The following is a 24,115-nucleotide window of genomic DNA, read 5'->3' as shown; positions in this document are numbered from 1 at the left end:
AGATTTTACCTTGCAACTCTACCTTGAACAGCGTTTTTACCCAGTATCTTTCTTTTGCAGAATCATAAGCAGACATTTACCAAGCTGAGAGGAGACTGAAGTTCCTTAGATGTTCATCAGTGTTCTTCTGCGACTTCCCAGAGTTTTCAACATGGTCATGGAATAATGTTGCTTGACTGGGTGCTCCTGGATGGCTCCCTTGGTGGTTTGCAGGGGGTCACAGGGTTTTAGGGATTGCTTTGTAACTGCTTCCTGAATCATCGATTTTAGTAACTTTCTTTCTCAGGTCTCCTGAAATTTCTTTTGATTGAGGCATGGTGCAGCTGGTTAAGAACTTATACCCAACTTTACATTGACTGAAGGGTTTTGTTGAAGTGATTTTTAGATTCTGTAGGGCTGACAGCCATCAAACTTGGGCATGTCTTGTCTAAATTAAACTGCTATTTAAATTTGGTTTACTGGTTATTGACTAAGGATTCAATTACTTGTGCACATGGGTGATGCAGCAACTTTTTTCTTCCAATAAATCAAATGATCATTTAAAGACTGCACTGTATTTCCTAAGTGTCTTCTGTATTGTACAAATTTTGTGGAAATCAAGAGAAAAGCCAAGCAAGATTACATCTTGCCTGAAGGAGGGGCCTGAGTTGCCTCGAAAGCTTTTTAGTTAGCCGATAAAATGTGTCATTTTGCTTAGCTTTTCAGGCCTAAATAATGATTGGGTGCCCTAGGAATGTAAGTTTTCCAAAGCTGTTGGCAACAAAGTTCATAAATGAGGTGGTCTCTGCTCCTTAACACTAGAATTACCAGAGCCTACGAAAAAACTTGTAGATCCGTCCCACCTTAAATCGCTTCTTAAAACCGTTCTCACCTCTCCACCAGCGTCTTTTGTTAATCTAAAGGTACTGATAAAGAAAGTTGCAAGTAGCCGGCTACTCCATCCCCCACCGACTTAGAACGTGCACAAACTTCTCCAAGCTCATGCCTTGATTGATTATCTGGGAGTGAAGTGGAGTTTTAGAGTGGAAATAATAGATTGTTATTTGGAATGCACGCATTTCACGTGTGTTCCGTTTCTACAGTAATCCGTGTAAACACATTTTTAAAACAGAAACGTTTTTCATATTGTAGTAGTAAATGACAAAATGTAGGCATAAACTATATAATGTATGAAGCCTGAAGTCCAAATATCAAATTAACAGTTTCACAAAAGGTACAAATATAACAGAACAAGTATGCTTTTATTCAAAAATATAACTGCAGAAAAAAAAGCCGCCTTAGCATGCCACATTGACACATACTTATCACAACTGCCACAGTAGCGTAATAGTATCAGCTGCTGACTAGTAATCAAAAGGTCATGAGTTCGATCCCACACGAATCTCTTTTGCGAAGTAAACTGCTCTTATTCTTACTATTTTAAAATAAAAAATACATTTGATTTCAGTGTGTAACAGCCAGTGTAATTTATACTTGTAAAGGTTAGTTTTTTTATTCACTTTTCATTCTCTCAGCCGTGTGCAAGATCCTTCCCTACCTCACCCTCCCCATCTGACACTGCTGTTTTCACATAAAGATGCGCTATAGCTCTGCAGCGCACTTGTGACTGCATTCACGCACCAATGCTTGCGAACTGAAGTGCCTATGTGCACTTTTCGTGGCATTACACGTCTATTTTTTGAGCATGCCCGTGTCGCTCAAACACAGGAAAATATGTTGGTGTACAAGTATAACAAAACAAGTGCACTTTTATTCTAGACTATAAGTGAAGAAAAAATAAAGCAAGTTACAGTAGGCGGTTGATACGACAGCTTGCGTGGTGCAATGCTAAGAAATGCTGATTTCCGATCCGTGCTATATAAAATCATCACATTCAAATATTAACAATTCCCACACACCCTTCCTACATTTACGACATGTGTACTTGTTGCAGTGTACACATCTCTCTGTGCTATGGTTCCAATTACACTGAATGAGCACCTGACACTGTACTTTCTTCCCTATATAAATAACATTCGAGCTATAGCGCGTCTTTATGTGAAAACAGCAGTGTCAGATTGTGGGGGGTGGGATCATGAGCGCGACAGAGAATGGAACTGAATTAAAAATAAAAAAAGCTAACCTTTACAATTATCATGCATTTACACTGGCTCTTACAGACTGACTGAAATCAAATGTATGTTTTTATTCTAAAATAGTACAGTACATGCAACGTTATTTGAAAACGAACAATGTCAGATCGGGTTTGAATACACGCCGATGCGGTTACAGAAGGAGTCAGCTTATTCAGTGCAGCAGTTTCAACTACATGCAATATTATATGAAAACGAACAGCGTCAGATCGGGCGCATATTCAAACCCGATCTGACGCTGTTCGTTTTTAAATAATATTGCATTAGTGTGATGAGGTTTTTACATATATTGTCTCTTTTATTCATCTTGCGGTTTGTAATCAGTAACCGCGTGTTTTTTTCCCCCAATCTTGCCAGTTCGCGCATGTTGCTGTATGGTGGTGTTTCTTTTGTACTCCAGAACATGCAGAGGACAGAATAGTACAGAGCAATAAGTTCAGCGCTATATGCAATCAGACAGACAGAGAAAGCACTAGATAAATAAACAGGGAAGGCACTGTATAATAGATATATAAAAAACAGCTAAGGGATAGATATATAGATAGGTAGGAAGGAAAGGCACTATATGATAGGCAGACAGGGAAACTCCTATATAATAATAAAATTACTGTTATTACTATATAGATAGACAGGGAGTTTAGGCAGGCAGAACGGCGAAGGTTAAAAAATAAATAAATTTTCCTAATCGAACTCGGATCTCTTGAAGTACAGCAAATCTGCTGCGCTTTAAGTGACGAAATCTTACCAGTACACCACGGAAGCTGCTGTAAAAGTCTTGAACCTTTTATGAAAGTATTTATTTGGTCTTTGGCTGTCAGGCTTCACATATTTTATCTCTACATTTTGTAACATTTATTACTAAAATATGAAAAAGTTTCTGTTTAAACATTGTGTTTACAAAGATTACTGTAGAAACGGAACACACATGAAATGCGTGTGTTCCAAATAATCTATTATTTCCACTCTAACTCCACTTCACTCCCAGAAAATCAATCAAGGCATGAGGTTGGAGAAGTTCGTGCACGTTCTGAGTCGGTGGGGGGGATGAAATAGCCGGCTGCTTGCAGTTTGCTTTGTATCTGTACATTTACAGGACAAAGGAGGCTGGCGGAGAGGTGAGAATGGTTTTAAGAAGCGATTTAAGGTGGCACGTATCTACGAGTTTTTTCGTAGGCTCTGGTAATTCTACTGTTAAAGACTACAGTGGCTGTAGATTTTTGACGAAAGCAACTTCTAAATCTGAAGCCATTTCTTGCTTCTAAAGGAACATGCCGTTTTTCTAGCTCCCATTCTTCCATCTTAGAAATTTCATCCTGTTTACATTTTAACTTTTTTTCTGAGAATATTTTAAAAATCCAATAATTAATCACAGATAAAATTTCTGGAAGGCATTAAGATGGTGTAGTGGTAGTAGTTTATTATCTTAGATATTACTTAGTATTAGTTTAAGCTTATAAATAACTGCAAATAGAAAGAAAGACCAGGCAGTTAAGCTAAGAAGAAAACTTATAATAAAAGTAATACATTATGGTGTTGCTTTCATTATTAACTTTTGAGTTATCCAACTGTCTGTTGGCAAAATCAGTTTGTACTTGTCCTCCAGACTTATTTACTAGACAGGAATGATCTCGCAAAGCATGTATTTACATCATGTACTGACTTACATTGAAGGCTAAAGCCTTGTAATTATATTTTGTTTTGCTGCCTTCTGTTATAAAAAGTAGAAATGCTCTCACAGGGGCATACATTCCCTGTGAAATGGTGCATGGATGAGCTGATAATCCTCTCATGGTTATTCCCAGACAGGAGCCCAGGGTTTGTGTCATGAATGCTGCCCTTCATTGAGTTTACAGGTTCCACCAGTGTCCCAGATGGGTTTTCTTCCAGGTGCGCCCCACCAGTTCAAAGCATTATATGCTAAGTGGATTTGCGAGGCTGAACTGTTTCTTCAGCCTGCAATGTACTGCTACCCAGACTACGGATTATTCCCAAATTCCACTCAATTCTTCAAGGGACAGGCTGCAGCTAACCTTGTGACCTTGCTCTTGATAAGCAGATATGACTTATGAATGGCTAGGTGCAGAATGTTTCTGTACTTCACACTTCTCTGTTCATGTAGAATGAATTCCTGAAACACATGCTAATGCATATGCAAGCAAGTTTGGACTTGCGTTCACATTAACATATTAAAATCTATATAATCTTGGAAAGCAGGTAGCATTTTTGTAACCTAGTTACTCTTAATTGATATCACTACTAACATGAGAAACTATGGACTTAGAGAAGCAAGATAAACACTGTACATACTGTACAGTATGCAATATTTCACCAATTTCATAATGTACATATGTATTTTCATTATATTTCAGTAACAGAATTGCTGCTCATTTTCTTGTCTCAAAGTCTACTTTGTAAATTGCAATACACTCTGCACCCTTTCCCAAAGTGATTTACAAATTACTATAGAAAGGTGTCTACTATAAATGACATTTAATCAGTGGTGTAACAAGCAGCGTTCATGACAATCTAATTTAAATCCCATGACAATACTGCACTGTTAAGATTTAAATTTGGCCACATTCAGGTTGAACTTCCTTTAACCATGCCATGAAACTCCTAAGATCTCAGTGAAAATGACCTACTAGTGCATCCAATGATTTTAACACTTTAAAAATTAATTGCTTTTAAAATGTCATATTACTGGCAATTAACTAGCCATAGAATTTTTGTTCCCTTTTATTCATCAAATATTAACATCGCTTTTACATTCACTTCAAGAGTGGCCCACCAAATTAACAAGCTAATTAAACGGGCAGGCTCAGGAGTGGGACGTACTCTGGAGCCCCTTGATGTATTAACAAAGGAGAGAAACAAGACTGAGTGCCATTATGAACAATGCTGCACATCCTCTCTCTGATTCCCCAACACTGAGGCCTTTCAGCCAACAACTTTTTCAGCACAAGTTTGTCAAGAAGCATGATGGGGCTATTTTAAACCAACAGTGATATGCCTTCCTATAGACAAATCCTAGTTGACCGATCCAAGTGACAAAGTGCTACTTTAACCTTTGGTTTAAAAAAAAAATATGGAATGTATGTGGTCCATTTCAAACACCAATATAACCCATCGGCCTGATATGCAATATGTACATGACCCTCGCTTTTAAAAATGTACTTTGATTGAACAGTCATACCTTGGAGGACTAATCTGACGACCTTTGAGACGTTTCTCACGAAACTCTCTTCGCTGCCGGCGTGAGCGTCGGCCCTATAGCAAGGAAAAAAAAGACAAAAAAAGTTTAGAGTCTGAAGTTAACATTTTCAGCTGTCATCCCAGTCAAATCTCGTTGTTACTTCAGTGCAATATGATCTAAAAACACTGTCATCCCTGCAAGCAAAATTTACATCTGTAGTAATTAAGTAGATGGTTATTAGATGCGAAAAACAACCCTCAGATTTGCCAGATGTCACTCAAGACATAAAATGTACTACTTAATGTATTACATTGTATTTGTTCTGCCTTTCCTTCCAAGAACCTCAGTAGAAATGCTTTGAGCTGATCTGACCATTCTTCCTTATTCCAACTTAAATTTTGGGAACAAAACAGTCATATTCTGTATGCAACTGGAATAGTGCAGTATAATAGAATGCATGCTACAGTTTTAATTGCCAAGTCTTTTTTTTTCCTTTAGTTTTCCTCTTAGAAACACCATCCATAAATTTTTCAATAATGTATGTAAAAGTATAACAAGACAACACAGAACAGCCAGTGATTAGAGTGGACCAGTTCTCTCACGTGTTCATAACATACTGGCGAATACCGCCACCTTTTCATTAGTTTTCATGAGGATCCCTAACCCCACCTAAGCCCCATAACAGCAAGCAACTCAGTTATTCACTCAGCTCTCCAATGAGTACCAGCACCTCTTCAGGAATTTTCAAGGGGAAACCCAAACTATTTGACTGAATGTCACTGTATTCGCACAAATAAGAGTAAAACCAGTAATTTGGTTACACTTCAAGCACGGAAAACACTTCTGTTTTTTTTTTTTTAAAAACAGCTGATATCTGAGTGAACAAACTAAACGGTCTGGTATGGATCAACACATATATTTAGCTAAAGGAGGAAAAAAAAAAAAGCTCAAATTACAAAGAACAAAACAGCATTGTTAAATATCTGCTAAAACAGTCATATCTTTCAGCAATCAAAGCCTTACTACTCCTTCCTTTCTGATATTCCTGCTCTTACCGAATACATGGCCTTTTCCTCTTCCAAAGCTTTTGCATGTTTGATTGCTTCGGCCTCCTCTTTGTCTTTACGCAACATTCTAAATGGCGGAGGGGGGAAGGAGTTTATGTTGAAATAAATGCAAGTGATGCAAAATAAATAAATAAATAAATAAATATATATATATATTAATTTACTATGAAAGGCATTGTCAAAGTACTATAAAAATGTAAACTTTAAAATTAAATGCACAACATTAAAGCAACAATTCTTTACCTGACAAAATCACCTTCTGCCATGCCATAGGAGGTTGCTAGCTTGTTGACTTCTAAAATCTGTTCCTGGTTCAGCTCATCCACATCCACTTCCACATCTTGTCATTAACATGTTTAACACAAAAAGATTTATAACAAGCCATGAATATTAAACTTTACAGTATGCTCGCTGCCGTTCACTTAAATAGTAGCTAGGGAGAAACAAATTAGATTTGCTAACAGAGCTGACCATGCATATTATTGTCCAGTATTTATTATAATATTTACATTTAAACATTAAGTACTTATACCTTGGCTACTCTGCTCAAAAGGGACAGAGATTTTCATTTCACATAATTTGTAGCTTTAATTGGCCTAATCTTAAACTTGCTGGTTCACAGTTTCTGCGTATACTTATCAAGCCAGAAAAATCTCAAAAATGTTTTCTATTTTTAAAAGGAATACAAGAAATGACTAACCGTTTCTGATATTGTGATTCTGCTGTTTTTAAGCAGTTGTTTCTTATTGATCAAGTGTCAATGTCAGTTAAAATGAAAAATCATTCTCTTAAATGACAAATCATCCTCTGTGACTCCGACAGTCACTTGAGCATATTTCATCTCATCAACAGTCCTTGTGTAGCTTTTATATTTTTTAGTCATTCAAAATGTAGTTCTATATTATTTGGGGGTCAAAATAAGTATAAAAAAAAAAAAAATCAATGTGCAAATTCCAGGGAGGGAGCCTTGTCCAGGATTAACTTGTCAGTACGCAATTTTCTTTTTATTGGCTTTATTTTTTGAAAGGTAGTGATAAATTCTCTGTCTTGCCTACTGTGAATGGAGGGCAACCACTTAAGAGATCAGAAACTTTTGATATGTGGGGGGTGGAAGTGTCAAAATGACAGATACAAAAATGGTTTGAGGAAACTGATAGAGAAACCATTAGTCCCAAAACAGTAATTGGGTGGGTTTTAAGGCTATACCAGTTGCAAAGCACCCACATCTGGCCAAGGCTATTCAAACTATTTTACTGTATGAGTTTAGTGTGTGGGAGGAAAATGCAAGAAGAAAATATTCCCATGCAAACACCAGGGGCCTCATGTATAACGCCGTGCATAGAACTCGCACTATAACATGGCGTAAGCACAAAAGCCGAAATGTGCTTACGCACAGAAAAATTCAAATGCAGGAATCTGTGCATACTCCAACTTCCACGTTCTTCCGCTACGGAAATCCAGATCAGCGTGAAAACTAACGCTCGTGCACGCGCTTTATGTAACGCCCCAACTCCTCCCAGAATTACGCCTCTTTGAATATGCAAATGAATATAAATCGCCCTTAAGCGCAGCCTTCTGTGAAAAGACAATAGGAAAAGCACGGGGGAAAATAAGAATTTCAGCGAATACCAAGTGGAGGCAAAGGAAAAGCATACTATTTCTTCAAATAAACCGTGGTATAATCAACAAAAGGAAGTTGATCGAGTGACATAGCGTGTTGGAGAAACTTGAAAGCTCACATTCACAAAATCGCACAGTGCCGGAAATAAAAAAGAAGTCACATATCAAAGTCGCCGTGAAAAGTCGAGTTGTAGCCCACTGTCTGAGTGTCATATGAAAGCTTATTAGGGTACAGAGAAAAAAGGCACACAGTGGGGAAAAAGCACGAAATGTCAACTTCAATCTCGACATTTCCACTTTAATCACGTAGTTTATTTTGTCATTAAAGTAGAACATCATAAACTTCATCTTAAAATCGTTTAATTAACCAGTTTCTCAAATCACATCGTAATTAAAGTAGCACGTTAAATGCTTTGTTTTGTATTTGATCTTCTATGTGCCTATGTGTGGGAATCACTACTTGCTTCTTAAACTGGCTCTCTTCCTCCAACTGGACACAGAATCCATTACATTCATGATATTACAGCTCTCTGAATAACTAAAATACTGAGATGTATACGTGATATTTTCATGATGATAGGAGTTAAAGCACGCTATTAAACATGGGTTTCACTTCAATGAAATAATTTATTGCAGCAGTACTTAGGGGCGGCTCTAGGCTTGTGGTGGCACTGGGCAGAGGAAGAATCGGTGGCTCCTTCGCCCATCAGTAAGGTAGCTTATGCACGGTGGATGGCCTCGTCCGTTGCAGACACTGCTAGCCGCCTTGTGCTCATGACACAAGCATTTAACTTTTGCCGAAATTTGTCGCTGCGTTTTTAGCTGTGTTATTTTCTCTTTCTGTTTTATATTCAATATATATTGGCGTAGCCGTCACTGCAGTCAGTGCTTTTCTTTCCCCAAGTAACCGATCGCCATACAATCAGCTCTGTAATAGAAGTTAAGCCATCTGTAAGCTTAGCGCCGATTCTTCAAAACGTTTAAAGAACATTGAAATATCTTCGTAGTACATGTTTAATTATTCTATCCTTAACGATACTCCCAGTGAAGAATATAGATTATTTAAATGAAGTTAAAGTTTTATCTGTATAATTTAATAAACATATTTTGCTGCATTTCACCTTAAAAATGATATCGTCATCATATGTAAATACGCGCTTTATAAAGTGGCTCAGGTTGTGCGATATTATAATTAGTGCAAGTTTACAGTGGGGTGATTGTATTTATAAGTACAAACAGTTCTACAAGGTGCAATTGATTGAGTGCATTTAAAGTTCTTGGGATGAAACTGTTTCTGAACCGCGAGGTCCGTACAGGAAAGGCTTTAAAACGTTTTGCAGTGGCTGAGACAGCGTGTCCATGAAGCTGTATAACGATAATTCTCTTTCCGATCAGCTGCTGCTGTGATTCACACTCAGATACAGTGATATAAATACTCTGAGTGGTGCAGTGAGAGTAATATGGAAAAAGATGATCCGCTGTGGCAACTCCTAACGGGAGGAACTGAAAGAAGAAGAAGGAGAAGTGAGAGTAACAACACTAAAGCAGTTATGGTATTTGGAATACTATGGCTATTCCCTGGACCATTATATTGTTACAAGTTAATTGCAATCAGATGCGTTACACTAATAAACGATATGCGATTAGTTTCAGTGTATTTATAAAGCCACGTCAGGAAAATAAGGAGTAACCACACAGGAACAGTAGCACTGCTTTGACGCTGGGTGCCGCCAGTCTGCAAAACCGAGCGGAGAACTTGCGTACGACAAGGCATGAGGTACCGTGGAAAAGTACGTGGCTTTACGCCAAGTGTAGGTTTTATACATCACGATTTGAACGTGGAAAAGTTCTTACGCAACGTTTCTGTGTGTACGCACCGTTTATACATGAGGCCCCAGGAGAGCTAGTTGACTCCATGGTGGCTGAGGCAGGATCAGACCTCAGCTTCATGAAGCTGTAAAGCAGTTAATATTAACCATGGTGTTATTGTGGCAAATACTTATTTTACAGACCCTTGTGGGAATTTCTCAATAAATGAAGTGAAGCAATCCTAAATAAAAATATACTTAAGTAAAACAGTATGAATATATAAAGTTGGAACAAAAACGCCTGCATCCACAGCTTAATTCACTTCACCTCAATTTCAGCAAAAACAAGGAAATGTTCAGGAAGTTTGGCAAATTTGGTGAAATGCATTGAAGTCAATGAGAAAGTAGAAACTGAAATATGTGAGTGGACAATAACAATGCAGTTGTCTTTTAGCACTAGAATTACAAAAGTCAAAAAAAAAAACAAAAACTCATAAATCCGTCCCACTTTAAATCCCTTCGCATCTCTCCGTCAGCGTCTTTTGTGTTATAAATGTATCAAGCAGCAAGCAGCCTGCTATCGCACCCCCAACGCCACACAAAGTTTTCTCAGCTCAAATTGTATAGAGTAAATACTATATTGTTATTTGGAACACATGCATTTCATGTGTATTCCGTGTCTACAACAATCTATGTAAACACACTGTTAAAACAAATGTTTTTCATGTTTTAGTAATTGACAAAATGTAGACATGAAGCGTATGTGTGAAGCCTTTCACAAAAGGTACAAGTATAACAAAACAAGTACACTTTTATTCAAGAACTGTAAATCCAGTAAACTTCATTTCACTTCTCAAATATCACTGTGTGTCTCCTATATGATATATTTAACTGACATTTTTTATTCTAACAACCAACGATTTATACAGGAAAATAATGACTATTAACAAGGTTGCCCAAACTTTTGCATCCCACTGTAACTGCAGAAAAAGAACCTGCGATAGGGTCCAACATTGACACGTCTTTAATACAATTGCTTTGGTGGCGCAACGGTAAGAACTGCTAACTGGTCTTTAAAAGGTCGTGAGCTAGACCCCGTATGACTCCGTTTTGAGAAGTGAGCTGCTGTTATTCTGACTATTTTAGAATAAAAACATAAATTTGATTTGAGTCTGTAACAGTCTGTGTAAATTTATGGTACTTGTAAAGGTTAGCTTGTTTTGGTTTTTTTGTTCAGTTTTATTCTCTCAGTCACGGTCAATCTTTTTTTCTTTTAATAAACTAATGAGAAATAAATGGCAAAAAAGTCAAGCAGAAATAAAAATTTGCAGTATATCCAGCAATCATCTGAAACATACCAATATCAGGAATTAGCTCATCTTCAGATTCGCTGCTCTCAGATTCTGAATCTTCGCCTTTCTCTGATGCACTCTCCACATCAGCAACAGTGCTATCTTCATAGGTGTAGCCAATAGACACTTTCTTTTCTGCTAACCTAAATAGTTTATATAAAAAAAAAAAAAGTATTACTTGCTGTCTATTTTCAAAAGGTTCAAGAACATATTTTGTAGATATCACCTAGACAGTACATCATTTGTGCTGATGTGCAGTTCAAACATACCTTGACAATACATTGATAAAAAGAATTACACCCTAAGTTAAAAACATTAGCCAAAGTTTGTAAACATGCTTCGAACAGGCCATCATCCAATTATTTGCAAAACTGAAACATACCAGTCAATAACTTTAACCCTTAAACTGCCACATACTTGGGGGGGTTAATGCACCACCGGACGTCAAATACTTTTTTGCTGCACTTAAGGAAAAGTCACAATTCACCAAGAAAACGTGAAATTTTAACGGAACACATATCTTTTTCATGCAAACAGTATTACAATTACTGCAACACTGATCATTTTACACACTCCCAATGATAAAAAAAAAAAAAAACCTACTCCAATAATCTATTATTATGTACAAGGTGGAACTGACGCCATTGATGAAATTCTGTAAATCACTGAGCCAACTGCGCTTGAACTGGCTTCATGCAAGCACACAGGGTTCAACACTGATGCTTGCAGGCTAGTCTAGTGCAGCAGCTGAATCCCAGGGACAGGGATGCCGATTTGCAAGGGGGCGCCAGTGGTCATGAGAGGTTACTCAACGAATGTACAGTAATGACTGATCAGCTCCAGCGCACTGGCAAATTGCATTGGGAACCGACTATAGCTGGTTGTGGCGGTATAAGGGTTAATAAAAAGTAAATTTGCTTGACAGGAGTTTTCATTAATTTGGTACAAAAAAAGATTAAATATTGAATACTTTTTATTCTTCTGCATTTATACCTGGATAAGTGACCCGGTAAGGGATTTAATTTCTAACTGAAGTACCCAAGTGCTGCCTGGGGTGGGATAACGTGCAGGTGTGGTAACCAAAAAGATTCCTTAACCTAAATTTTACTTACTAAACCCACCATACGGGAGCAACTTTGAATACCTGTACCAAGTCCAAAAAAATGCCTCCTAGGAGATCTTTCCCAGTAAATCACAGGTGCGGTCACTCCACAACGTTCCTCAAGGAAACAAATTTCAGAGCGAACTGCAGCCTATGATCTTCCCCTATACAAATGGGGAATCTGTGCCAAAGTATGGCAGCAATTGGTTCAGTCATGTGGATTTGCACACTGAACAAGCAGAAATACACATTCAGCTTCAGTTAATTAAGTGGACATACTTTTGTACATACATTTTCTGCTCAGCAACTGAATGTGAATACGGAAAATTCACGTATCACATATTAAAAATGAAAAGGATTTTTCTTTTAAACAAATCCGTTTTTGTAACAAGACACTTGTCAAATTGTCAGATTTCAAAAATTCCTGATGTTTTGATATACCCCTGATGTTTTAATTTTAAGGTTAACTTTTGTTTCAAATCAAAGATTACTTCAGACGTCCTGAAAATATTCTTTTTGTATTTGGTTTAAAGGTGTTATAAAAATGTAATTACACTATATCACTGCTGATGCCTGTGGACATTGAGCTGCACAGACCTTAACTGCAGTATTTTCTTGTAATTGGAGAAACATCTTATTCACTCCAGTATCATTATGTATTAGTGTGGTTTGTGATTTCACCATGTTTGGCACATTTTATTTGTTGTACTAATGGGAACAAAAACCCAGGAAATGGCACAAATTTAGGGTTTTCAGCAGTGAAGCATTCCATTCTAGCAGTTACACTTTAAACTATGCTCTCCCGTCAACTCATTACATGTTGTATCACTCAATAGACACTCCAGTATTCCTCGCATATCCATTATCTAAAGACAACAGACAACTGTAGCCATGTCCAATGCATTCAGAAAATTAAGCAAAGGCGGCCTCATATTCATCAGGGCAATGTGTGGTGGTATTTTAAAAAGTAATTAATCTCTTTTGTGACATTTTATTAACTAAAAAAAATAAAAAATAAGCACATGTACAATGATGGAAAATATGCTTGCTGAAGAAACAACCCACATTTTTTAATTACCAGGTTAAGATGAACATTTTTAACACTTGAATTACCAAAGCCTATGAAAAAACTCGTAAATCCGGCCCACCTTAAATCCCTTCCGCATCTCTCCGTCAGTGTCTTTTCTCCTGTAAATGTGACGATAAAGACAAGCAGCCTGCTATTCCAACCAACCCAACCCAAAAGTAGAACGTGCACAAAGTTCTCCCAGCTCATGCCTTGATTATCTGCGAGTGAAGTGCTAGTTTTAGAGTGGAACTAGATTGTTATTTGAAACATGCATTTCATGTGTGTTCCATTTCTACAATAATCTATGTAAAAACATTGTCAAAACAAACGTTTTTCATATTTTAGTAATAAATGACAAAATGTAGGCATAAACTGTTTGTGAAGCCTGAAGTGCAAAGATCAAATTAACACTTTCACAAAAGGTTCAAGGACAGTACAACAGCTTCAGTGGCGTAGTGGTTAGAATTGCTGACTTGTAATCAAGGTTCGATCCTGACTGCCTCCAATATTTACCTATATTTACCGTTTTTAGTAAAGAGCTGCTCTTATTGTTAATATACAATAAACACATACATTTGGTTTGCAGCTGGTGTACATTTATAGTACTTGTAAAAGTTAGCTTTATTTTTTCACTTTTATTCTTTCAGCCATAATACATACAACCGTACAACCACCACCCCCAACTCCCCCCCGTCTAGGGATCTGACGGCATTACTTTTCATCTGAAACCGGGAATAACTGTAGATGTGAGTGGTGTTTTGAGGCAAAGGAACTGGACATTTTCTGATCTGGATGGACAAAAGCCGACACAAAAACGCTGGTGAATCTGCCTTCATGTCTCGCAATCACTTGATTATTTTTTATTCAGTTTTATTGAGTGTTCCTGCTCACGTTAAACTAATATGCATAGAAACCACAGCATAGAGAGAGAAGTGTGTACATTGCAACAGGTACACACGTCATTAATGTAGGAAGGACGGTCCTTGCGTATGTGTGTGAACTATTAACATTTGAATCTGATGATTGCATATAGCGCTGAACTGACCTCTCTGTACTATTCTTTCCACTGCATGTCCTGGAGTACAAAAGAAACACCACCATACAGCAACGTGGAGACTGGCAAGATCGGGAAAAAAAAAACAAAAAAAAAAAAAAAACACCACACGGAAACTGACTACAACCGCAAGGTGTTATGCGAATGAATATGACTAATATGAATAATGCTGCATCTATGCCACAATGTTTTCCGAAATGTACTATACAGGTCATTAAAATTAATAATTCCAAATATCATATATATGGATGTCTCTATTTTTTTTGGTCAGTGCAGCTTTCACATCATGGACCATAAGGTGCATACTAATTCAGCGTGAGCAGGAACGCTCAATAAAACTGAATAAAAAAAAAAATCAAGTGACGGTGAGATATGAAGAAGGCAGATTTACCAGCTTTTATCCATCCAGATCAGTGAATGTCCAGTTTAATTGCCTCAAAACACCACTCACATCTACAATTATTCCCAGTATCAGATGAAAAGTAACTGCGTCAGATTCTTGGGGGGCAGTAGTATGTATCATGACCGAGAGAATAAAAGTGGGAAAAAAAAAACTCTTAACTTTTACAAGTACTATAAATGTACACCAGCTGTTATAGATGCAAACCAAATGTATGTGTTTATTGTACAATATTAACATACATGTTCGAACCGGGAACTCTTGATTACAAGTCAGCAATTCTAACCACTATGCCACGGAAGCTGTTGTATCATCCTTGAGTCTTTTGTAAAAGTGTTTATTTGATCTTTGGACTTCAGGGTTCATACATTATATAGTTTGTATCTACATTTTGTCATTTATTACTAAAATATGAAAAACGTTTGTTTTAACAATGTGTTTACACAGATTACTGTAGAAACGGAACACACATTAAATGCATGTGTTCCAAATAACGTTCTACAGTGCATCTGGAAAGTATTCACAGTGCATCACTTTTTCCACATTTTATGTTACAGCCTTATTCCAAAAAGTATTAAATTCATTTTTTTCCTCAGAATTCTACACACAACACTCCATAATGACAACGTGAAAAAAGTTTACTTGAGATTTTTGCAAATTTATAAAAAATAAAAAAAACCTGAGAAAGCACATGTACATAAGTATTCACAGCCTTTGCCATGAAGCTCCAAATTGAGCTCAGGTGCATTCTGTTTTCCCTGATCATCCTTGAGATGTTTCTGCAGGAGAGCACCTGTGGTAAATTCAGTTGATTGGACATGATTTGGAAAGGCACACACCTGTCTATATAAGGTCCCACAGTTGACAGTTCATGTCAGAGCACAAACCAAGTATTAAGTCAAAGGAATTGTCTGTAGACCTCCAAGACAGGATTGTCTCGAGGCACAAATCTGGAGAAGGTTACAGAAATATTTCTGCTGTTTTGAAGGTCCCAATGAGCACAGTGGCCTCCATCATCCGTAAGTGAAAGAAGTTTGAAACCACCAGGACTCTTCATAGAGCTGGTCGGCCATCTAAACTGAGCGATTGGGGGTAAAGGGCCTAAGTCAGGGCGGTGACCAAGAACCCGATTGGTCACTCTGTCAGAGCCACAGAGGTCCTCTGTGGAGAGAGGAGAACCTTCTAGAAGGACAACCATCTCTGCAGCAATCCACCAATCAGGCCTGTATGGTAGAGTGGCCAGGCAGAAGCCACCCCTTAGTAAAAGGCACATGGCAGCCCACCTGGAGTTTGCCAAAAGGCACCTGAAGGACTCTCAGACCATGAGAAACAAAATTCTCTGGCCTGATGAGACAAAGATTGAACTCTTTGGTGTGAATGCCAGGCATCACATTTGGAGGAAACCAGGCACCGCTCATCACCAGGCCAATACCATCCCTACAGTGAAGCATGGTGGTGGCAGCATCATGCTGTGGGGATTTTTTTCAGTGGCAGGAACTGGGAGACTAGTCGGGATAAAGGGAAAGATGACTGCAGCAATGTACAGACACATCCAGGATGAAAACCTGCTCCATAGCGCTCTTGACCTCATACTGGGGCAACAGTTCATCTTTCAGCAGGACAACGACCCTAAGCACACAGCCAAGATATCAAAGGAGTGGCTTCAGGACAACTCTGTGAATGTCCTTGAGTGGCCCAGCCAGAGCCCAGACTTGAATCCGATTGAACATCTCTAGAGAGATCTTAAAATGGCTGTGCACCGACGCTTCCCATCCAACCTGATGGAGCTTGAGAGGTGCTGCAAAGAGGAATGGGCGAAACTGGACAAGGATAAGTGTGCCAAGCTTGTGGCATCATATTCAAAAAGACTTGAGGCTGTAATTGCTGCCAAAGGTGCATCGACAAAGTATTGAGCAAAGGCTGTGAATACTTATGTACATGTGATTTCTCAGTTTTTTTATTTTTAATAAATTTGCAAAAATATCAAGTAATCTTTTTTCACGTTGTCAGTGTGGGGTTTTGTGTATAGAATTCTTAAGAAAAAAATGAATTTAATCCATTTTGGAATAAGGCTATAACATAAAATGTGGAGAAAGTGATGCGCTGTGAATACTTTCTGGATGCACTGCATTATTTCCACTCAAACTCCAGCACTTCACTTCCAGAAAATCAAGGCATGAACTGGGAGAACTATGTGCATGTTCTGCAGGAGTGGGGTGACAGAATAGCAGGCTGCTTGCTGCTTGTCTTTAATCGGCACATTTACAGGACAAAAGACACTGACGGAAAGGTGCACAAGGGATTTAAGATTGGCTGGATTTATGAGTTTTTTCGCAGGTTTTGGTAACGCTAGTGTTGAGGAGATTAAAAGACATATTTTAATAATTATCTAGTAAAAGCAGTGGGAACTGCATACTGCTGAAATTACATTAAAAATGTAGTCAAATATGTATTTTGTTTATACTGTAATAGCATATTGCATCTTTCATTGAGTTATAATGAAGACTGTGCATGACTTAAAAATAAAATATATGGAACTGGCAGGCCAAAAATAACTTAAATTCTGGTACCTCAAAAAAAATGCAAATCTTGTTTTTTCTAAACATTTTCCTACTTTACAAAACAATTCACTCACTTTTTCTTTTCTTCTTCACCGCTTTTCTGAAGGCCACCATAAAGCTCATCAATGTATATTTGATACAGACACTGCTCCTCTGAGACTGTAAATGGAAAGGTGACAGTTTACTTATATTAGTAGACTTTTGGATTGTGCAGTGTTGTAGAACAGACTACAGATAAGTGGGACAACATAAAAATAAATACCTACTGATCACTAAAAACAAAAAGGGTCATTAAAGAAAGACTGTTTTGCCCTTAGTTACTCTAGATGGTGTGGCAAAATGGAAAGAGAGTATGTTCTGAATGGTGGGAGACTGTGCATAAGTGTACAATTTTAAACCACGAAACTAAAAAAGGCAGCTTCCAGAAATTATTTTGCCAGTTGCTGGTTAATGGATTATAACAAAATTCCTTAATGTTTCAGCAAGTCGTAATGGGAATAACTTGTGAAGGATCAACCAAAAAAATAAATAAAAACCATTGTAATAAAGCAAAAACAGCAAGTTTGCTACACTACAAATCAGATTCTGTACAGATTAAAGCACATTTTTAAAGTACAATAACCAGAATTCTGAATGCAGTAGACTTTTTTTTTATATTTAAACAACAATTTTAGAAATGCCCTTCTACCATCCCAGACAATGAAAATGCTAATAATGTTCTTTTCCACAGTAACATTTTAGCATTCGTCCACATTCTAATCTACTTAAGTAATTTATCAATTTAAGCAGTATAAATTTTAAACGAGTGCATTTGGTTTACTTAAATGCTAAATGTGCACTATTTTCTGTTCGTGAGTGATCAAGCAAAAATGACTGACACTCATTGAAATCATATTGTACGTATTGTAGGTGTATGCAAATATTCATGTGGTGACTAACAATATATTCAACACATACCTGCATGAAAAGCTCACAAATCCTATTTTGGGGTAGTCATTTAAAATTCACATGCAATGAATGCAGTAATTATATCATATTTAGATTGGTTGAATACATATGTAAATTACTTTCGGTGGACTAATCGTAAAGAAAAATGAACTAAGAACTCTGATTTGTTTCTCTATGAATTTTCCTTGTTTGAAAAGCAGGACATAAAAATTAATGACAATGAACAATTTACTCACTGCTTGCAAAGTCATTCTGTACCAGTCCTCTGTATCGTTCATAGTTACACTTTCTTTCATCAGCCTCCTGCTCTGGAGTTCTTCAATTTATAAAATAAAAAAAAAAAAAAAAATTTTAATTGTAAAAAGCAGACAATTGAAAATTACTACAGACCGAAATGGGGGTGGGGGTGGGGGAATACCTCGGTATAAACAAACACAGCTGGACTCAAATGAAGGAGATCTCAAGGATGATCAGAAGAAATGGAAAGCACCTGAGTTAAATATATGAGTGTCACAGCAAAGGGTCTGAATACTTAGGACCATGTGATATTTCAGTTTCTTTTTTAATAAATCTGCAACAATTTCAAAAATTCTTTTCTTTTGCCTGTCAATATGGGGTGCTGTGTGTACATTAATGAGGAAAAAAAATAATTTAAATGATTTTAGCAAATGGCTGCAATATAACAAAGAGTGAAAAATTGAAGGGGGTCTGAATACTTTCCGTACACACTGTATACAGGCCACTCAGCCCAACAAGCTCATCCATCTATCCTAGTCACCTAGGAGAACATCAAGTCAAGATTTGAAGGTCCAGAAAGTCTTTTTCTGCACCACACTGCCTGGTAACTTATTCCATGCATCCAGTTATCTGCATTAAGAAAAATGTTCTAATACTTGCTCAAAATGTGCCCTTGACAGGTTTCCAATTTTGTACTTTATTATTTATTTATTTTAAACGACTGGGATCCATTGTACTAATTCCTTTAATTATTTAAAAAATTTCAATCTGTTCATCTCTTAATCGCCAACAACTTAAACTAAAAAGCTTCAACTACCTTCAACCTTTCCTCACAGCTCATACCCATTAGTCTCAGAACCTTCCTAATCATTCACCTGTGGACTTTCGCTAGAGGTGCTACATCTTTTTTGTTATATGGAAATCAAAATTATACATAGTACTCCAGGAAAGGCCTCATTAGTGCATTATATAACTTTAGCATAACCTCAGCTTGACATGTATATCACAATGTGTGTATTACAATCTAGCATCGTATTAACTATCTTTACGGCTTCTGTCCACTTTTGTCTTGATGCTAATTAAACCAGTTATATAATTCCATGGCTTGTTGCTGCTCTCATTCTGCCACAGCAGACATTTCCAAAACTTTTGATTTTCTGATTTTTCTAAGAACACTGCCATAATATTTTGGTGACCTGAGAGATCAATCTTACTGAGACCTTCACTTTTTTTTTTATTTTCAGATATTGTGTGATGGGCATAGGTGAGCTGGTCATATGTCAAGGAGTTAGTCTTGCATGCCTTATACAGCTGTGTTTTCCTTAGTGACTTCCTTTATAGTCTGTTAAACAAATAACTAATCAGAGAACCATGCAGGTTACAGCAGTGTGATTTAAATTGTAAGCTGTTTTCCATTCCCCCTTTAATTCTTCAAGTACTAGGATTTTGAGTAGCAGATAAAGAATATCTTAAAAAAAAAAAAAAATGTGTTATAAAATCTAAATCACCCAATAGACAAAAATAACCATTATAATTACACCAAAAAATAAAATCAGATTCTGCACTAGTAACTTGATACAAATTAAAACCCATCCAAATAATGTGTGTGCAATTTAAAATCCTGGTTGCTAAACACCGAGTTACTGGAAATTAAAGTTGGCTGAAGACATTATTCTAAGCCCTCAATCTGATCTCTATCTTCTTACCGACACCTTACTTTGCAAATCTGACAGTATGCCTTTTGCTTACACAACAAAAATTTGTGAGGTACTTGTAAAAAATAAAAGTAAAATTCTTATCCTTTGTGTCCATATTACAAATGAAAACAGAAATCACGCACACAGTACTAATTTATAGGTCATTAGGGATATATTAATTAATTGAACTTTGTAGCATTTTATCTGACCCATCCGAAAAAATAAAAAGTTTGTAGTGACTACATACAATGTTATTATTTCTATAGGTGTGGAAAAACACATTCAGTGAATGCTTTCCAAACCTGCTACACTTGGTAAGGTTTTAAAAAAAAAATGTTAAAGATTCAATTAAATATCAATCTTACAGTAGATCAAATTACTTAATGGATGTCATATGCAAAAAATTAGCATTACTCTACTAAATTCATTACTCAATTGTTTTGACTTGATCCTACTATAATTAATAACATCAATGTATAAACAGAAAGCAGTATGACATCTGGAATGCAAGATTGAGTCTGACAATATAATGATAAACTCAAATTCTGAAAATATAGACCAGCAGGCATGAGTCTCGAAAGACAAGTGACTTAAGCAAGAAAACTACAGTACAGATGAAGACAACAACAAAGGTTCAAGTCGTTTTGACCAGCAGGGCCAGCCAATATAAAAAAGGTATATGGTTATAGTGTGATACTGTATATAAATGATTTGGATAGGAATACAAGTAACAAGCTGGTTAAGTTTGTAGATGATATCAAGCTAGGTTGGACTATCATATAATCTAGAATCCACTGAATCATTACAGAAGGACTTGGACAGCACACAGGCTTGGAAAGATCTTTGGCAGATTAAATTTGAGGTCATTAAATGTAAAGTATTACATGTATGAAGTAAAAATGTTAGATATGAATGCACATTTGTCTGAATATCAAATGTACACCTTATCAGAAGGGTTTAGGAGTCGTAGCAGACTCAACATTTTTAGCTGCCAGACAGCACTCAGTAGCCATTAAGAAGCTAATAGAATGTGAGTTTATATAGCACCCTGATATGTACAGTACAAATCGAAGTATGTTATGCTCAAGCTTGAAAATGCACTGGTGAGGCCTCATCTGGAGTACTGTGTACATTTTCTCTTTAGGCTGCAAAAAGGACTTTCAGCATGGCAAAACGTCCAGAGAAGGACAAGGCTGCTTCCAGGACTGCAGAGAACGAGTTATGAGGAAAGATGCTTCAGTTTAAGCAAGACAAGATTAAGAAGTGACATGACTGAAGCGTTTAAAATTAAGAATGGAATTAGTAAAATGGATTAAGACTTATTTTAAAATGAGTTAATGAAGAAAATGAGTCACGATTGGAAACTTGTTAAGGGTAAATTTAACACAAACAATAGGAAGTTTTTCTTTACACAGAGAACCCAGACACATGAAATAAGCTAACAAGTAGCGTGGTAGACAGTGGGACTTCAAAAACTTTAAAAACTAAACTTTATATTATTTTAGAAAAACTAAGTGGATAGTGGATAAGTTTTGTTGGACTAAATAGCCTGTTCTTGTCTAGGTTGTTCTAATATTTTAAAATAAATGCGGTTTCTGTCTTTGCTCGGAATACAAATCCATACTACTAGATTAAATCTAAAATAACTAATGGAGCTAAAATTGATAGAAAAATGATGAGCCGATCTAAATTTTTTTTTTTTTTTTTTTAAGAATCTTTTCCTATCTTTTCAGTAATTTAGTTGGTGTGATTCACCAACTAATGCAAAGTATAACATTACTTGAGGAAGCACATGTGTCATTTAGCTGCCAGGACTATTGGTCTTTACATTGAAAGAGTAATAAATTGAGAAAAAGGAACCTTAGGAGTCATTCTGCACGTGGAGACGATCAGCAGACATATGTTGTCCAGCTGTACTTGGGGTCGAAGAAAACAAACAGGTCTTTGGAAGGAATTAAAAGTGAAGCTCCTTTAATGAGTTTAGGCCTTTCTATTTTGTACCTTTACTAAAAAAATCACTCCTTGTCCGAGTGTGCAGCAGCTCACATTTTTAATTAGAAAGAAAAAAAAAATAGATTAGAGAATTTTTTCTAACTGCTTTGTAAAGAGGCTTGTAAGCTTAAGAGACAAATTTGTGTATTTTACATGTATGATCACACAAGTTAACCATTATCTGTTGGCCATCTAACAGCAGTCATAAGCATGACATACATTTAATTGTGAAAATAATCTGGGTTTCATGTCTATGGTTTTTGTGCAAATAGGAACATTGTTTAGGGAAGCAACATTTTTGGGGGGTGGTAATGAAGCGTATCCTTTATACAATTGGTTCATACATTCATTGTTCTTTATCATTTATGGTTAAAATACAAATTCAAAAGTTTCCCTTAGAACAAATATGCTCTTCAGCAACTCCAACTATGACAGTAGCTACTTACACTGTAGTTAGAAGAGGTGGATTATAGGCAGGAATGTAGTCAAGATGAGCACGTACATCAAATCTGTCGATCATATTGTTTGCATCACCTTGCCATGGCATCCTGTTGGAATTAAAACAGGAGACTGACGTATCAATCAAAAAGATAAAAAGTAACAAATGCCTACCTTTTGCAAGCATGGAAATAAAACATGGAACTCTGAATTCTAAAACATTAACTGTCTGGCAGTTAGCAGAAAGGCAATGTTTTTCCAAAGCAAATTAAATCTGATCCACTAAATTTATACAAGCTTTGAAAGCAACTGCCTTTCAGACACTAAGTACAGGAAATTGTTCGATTTTGTATGCAGTCGCAGATGTCATTGATTAGTAAATCAATTATTAAAAATCATCCCATATGTTAATATTTTTATGCTTAATGGGCATAAAATAAGTAGAAATGTCAATGTATCCTAAGAAACCGTGCTTATAAATGGGAGTATTTATCTTAGTAAAAATAATTGTCCTGTGAACAAAAACTTACTATTTAACATACAATTTTTCATATTACAGTTTAACAGATGACTGCAAGCATAAGCAACAGAAATATGGACACTTTGTTAGCAATGTATCTATATTGTACAGCTCAACACACATGCATTATTCTCACACATTACTCACATATTTACTGGACTTTCCGCAGCCATGGCCACAGCAGGGTCCAAGTGGATCTTGTAAGCTCGGCCATGGACCTGCAGAAACTGAGCAGGGTCTTTTTTCTGAAACACAAAGAAAACACTTAATTTAAAATGGAAACAAAGCAAACAGAACCAGGAAAAAATAAAATGTGCATGTTAAAGTAGAGGTATTAGACAATTTCCATTCACATTTGAAGATCATTCATAATTCAGGGATTGCACGATTAAAAAAATACTAATCCCCAGAAAACAAATCAGCCTAAATAGAGCTGATCACATCATTTAAATGTAAATAGGCAAATATGTACAAAACATGCATGCGTGTTTTTTTATATTTTATTGAATTTATTTAAAATCAAAAAACATTCCATACCAGCAAGTCAAGTTTTACAAAACTAGGTTTGAATTCAATCAACCCCCACCCATGAGAAAGAGAGCTAGTCCAACAGAATAAACCTAACATCAGTTACCAACTGACTTAAAAGAGGGGGGTTAGGATTCTTCAAGATTTTGGGCCAAGAGGATGTTAATTTGGTGCATGCCAAAAACATATGGCCCAATGAGGCTGGAAATTGATTGCAATGTTCACAGGCTGAATCTCACTCTAGAAACATTTTGGACAATTTTAAACGAGACAGATGCACTCGCTAGGTAATTTTAAGTTAAATAATTGTATGCTTTACGCATATGTAGCTAGAGTGATTTCTGTGCATTGCTACTTTCCACTCCTTTCCTGAAATGTTGAGTGAGAGACCCTTTTC

At 36.6% G+C, this 24,115-nt stretch overlaps 1 protein-coding gene across 3 annotated transcripts in view; it reads right to left on the bottom strand.

The window, feature by feature from the left end:
• The window catches only part of LOC120538721 (CLK4-associating serine/arginine rich protein), a 78,675-nt gene that overhangs the window by 40,544 nt on the left and 14,016 nt on the right, over positions 1–24,115 (bottom strand). For all 3 annotated transcript variants that reach the window (XM_039768140.1, XM_039768141.1, XM_039768139.1), the window contains exons 3-10: positions 23,338–23,435; positions 22,679–22,780; positions 18,543–18,622; positions 17,433–17,517; positions 11,179–11,315; positions 6,636–6,732; positions 6,381–6,459; positions 5,326–5,399 (exon numbers count right to left, since the gene is read on the bottom strand). In XM_039768140.1, coding sequence (XP_039624074.1) covers positions 5,326–5,399; positions 6,381–6,459; positions 6,636–6,732; positions 11,179–11,315; positions 17,433–17,517; positions 18,543–18,622; positions 22,679–22,780; positions 23,338–23,435 — 752 coding nt within the window. The remainder of the gene's footprint in view (positions 1–5,325; positions 5,400–6,380; positions 6,460–6,635; positions 6,733–11,178; positions 11,316–17,432; positions 17,518–18,542; positions 18,623–22,678; positions 22,781–23,337; positions 23,436–24,115) is intronic.

This window comes from Polypterus senegalus, chromosome 11 (assembly GCF_016835505.1).
Source record: "Polypterus senegalus isolate Bchr_013 chromosome 11, ASM1683550v1, whole genome shotgun sequence".
NCBI classification, from domain to species: Eukaryota; Metazoa; Chordata; class Cladistia; order Polypteriformes; family Polypteridae; genus Polypterus; species Polypterus senegalus.
This window is presented reverse-complemented; position numbering and strand designations above follow the sequence as displayed.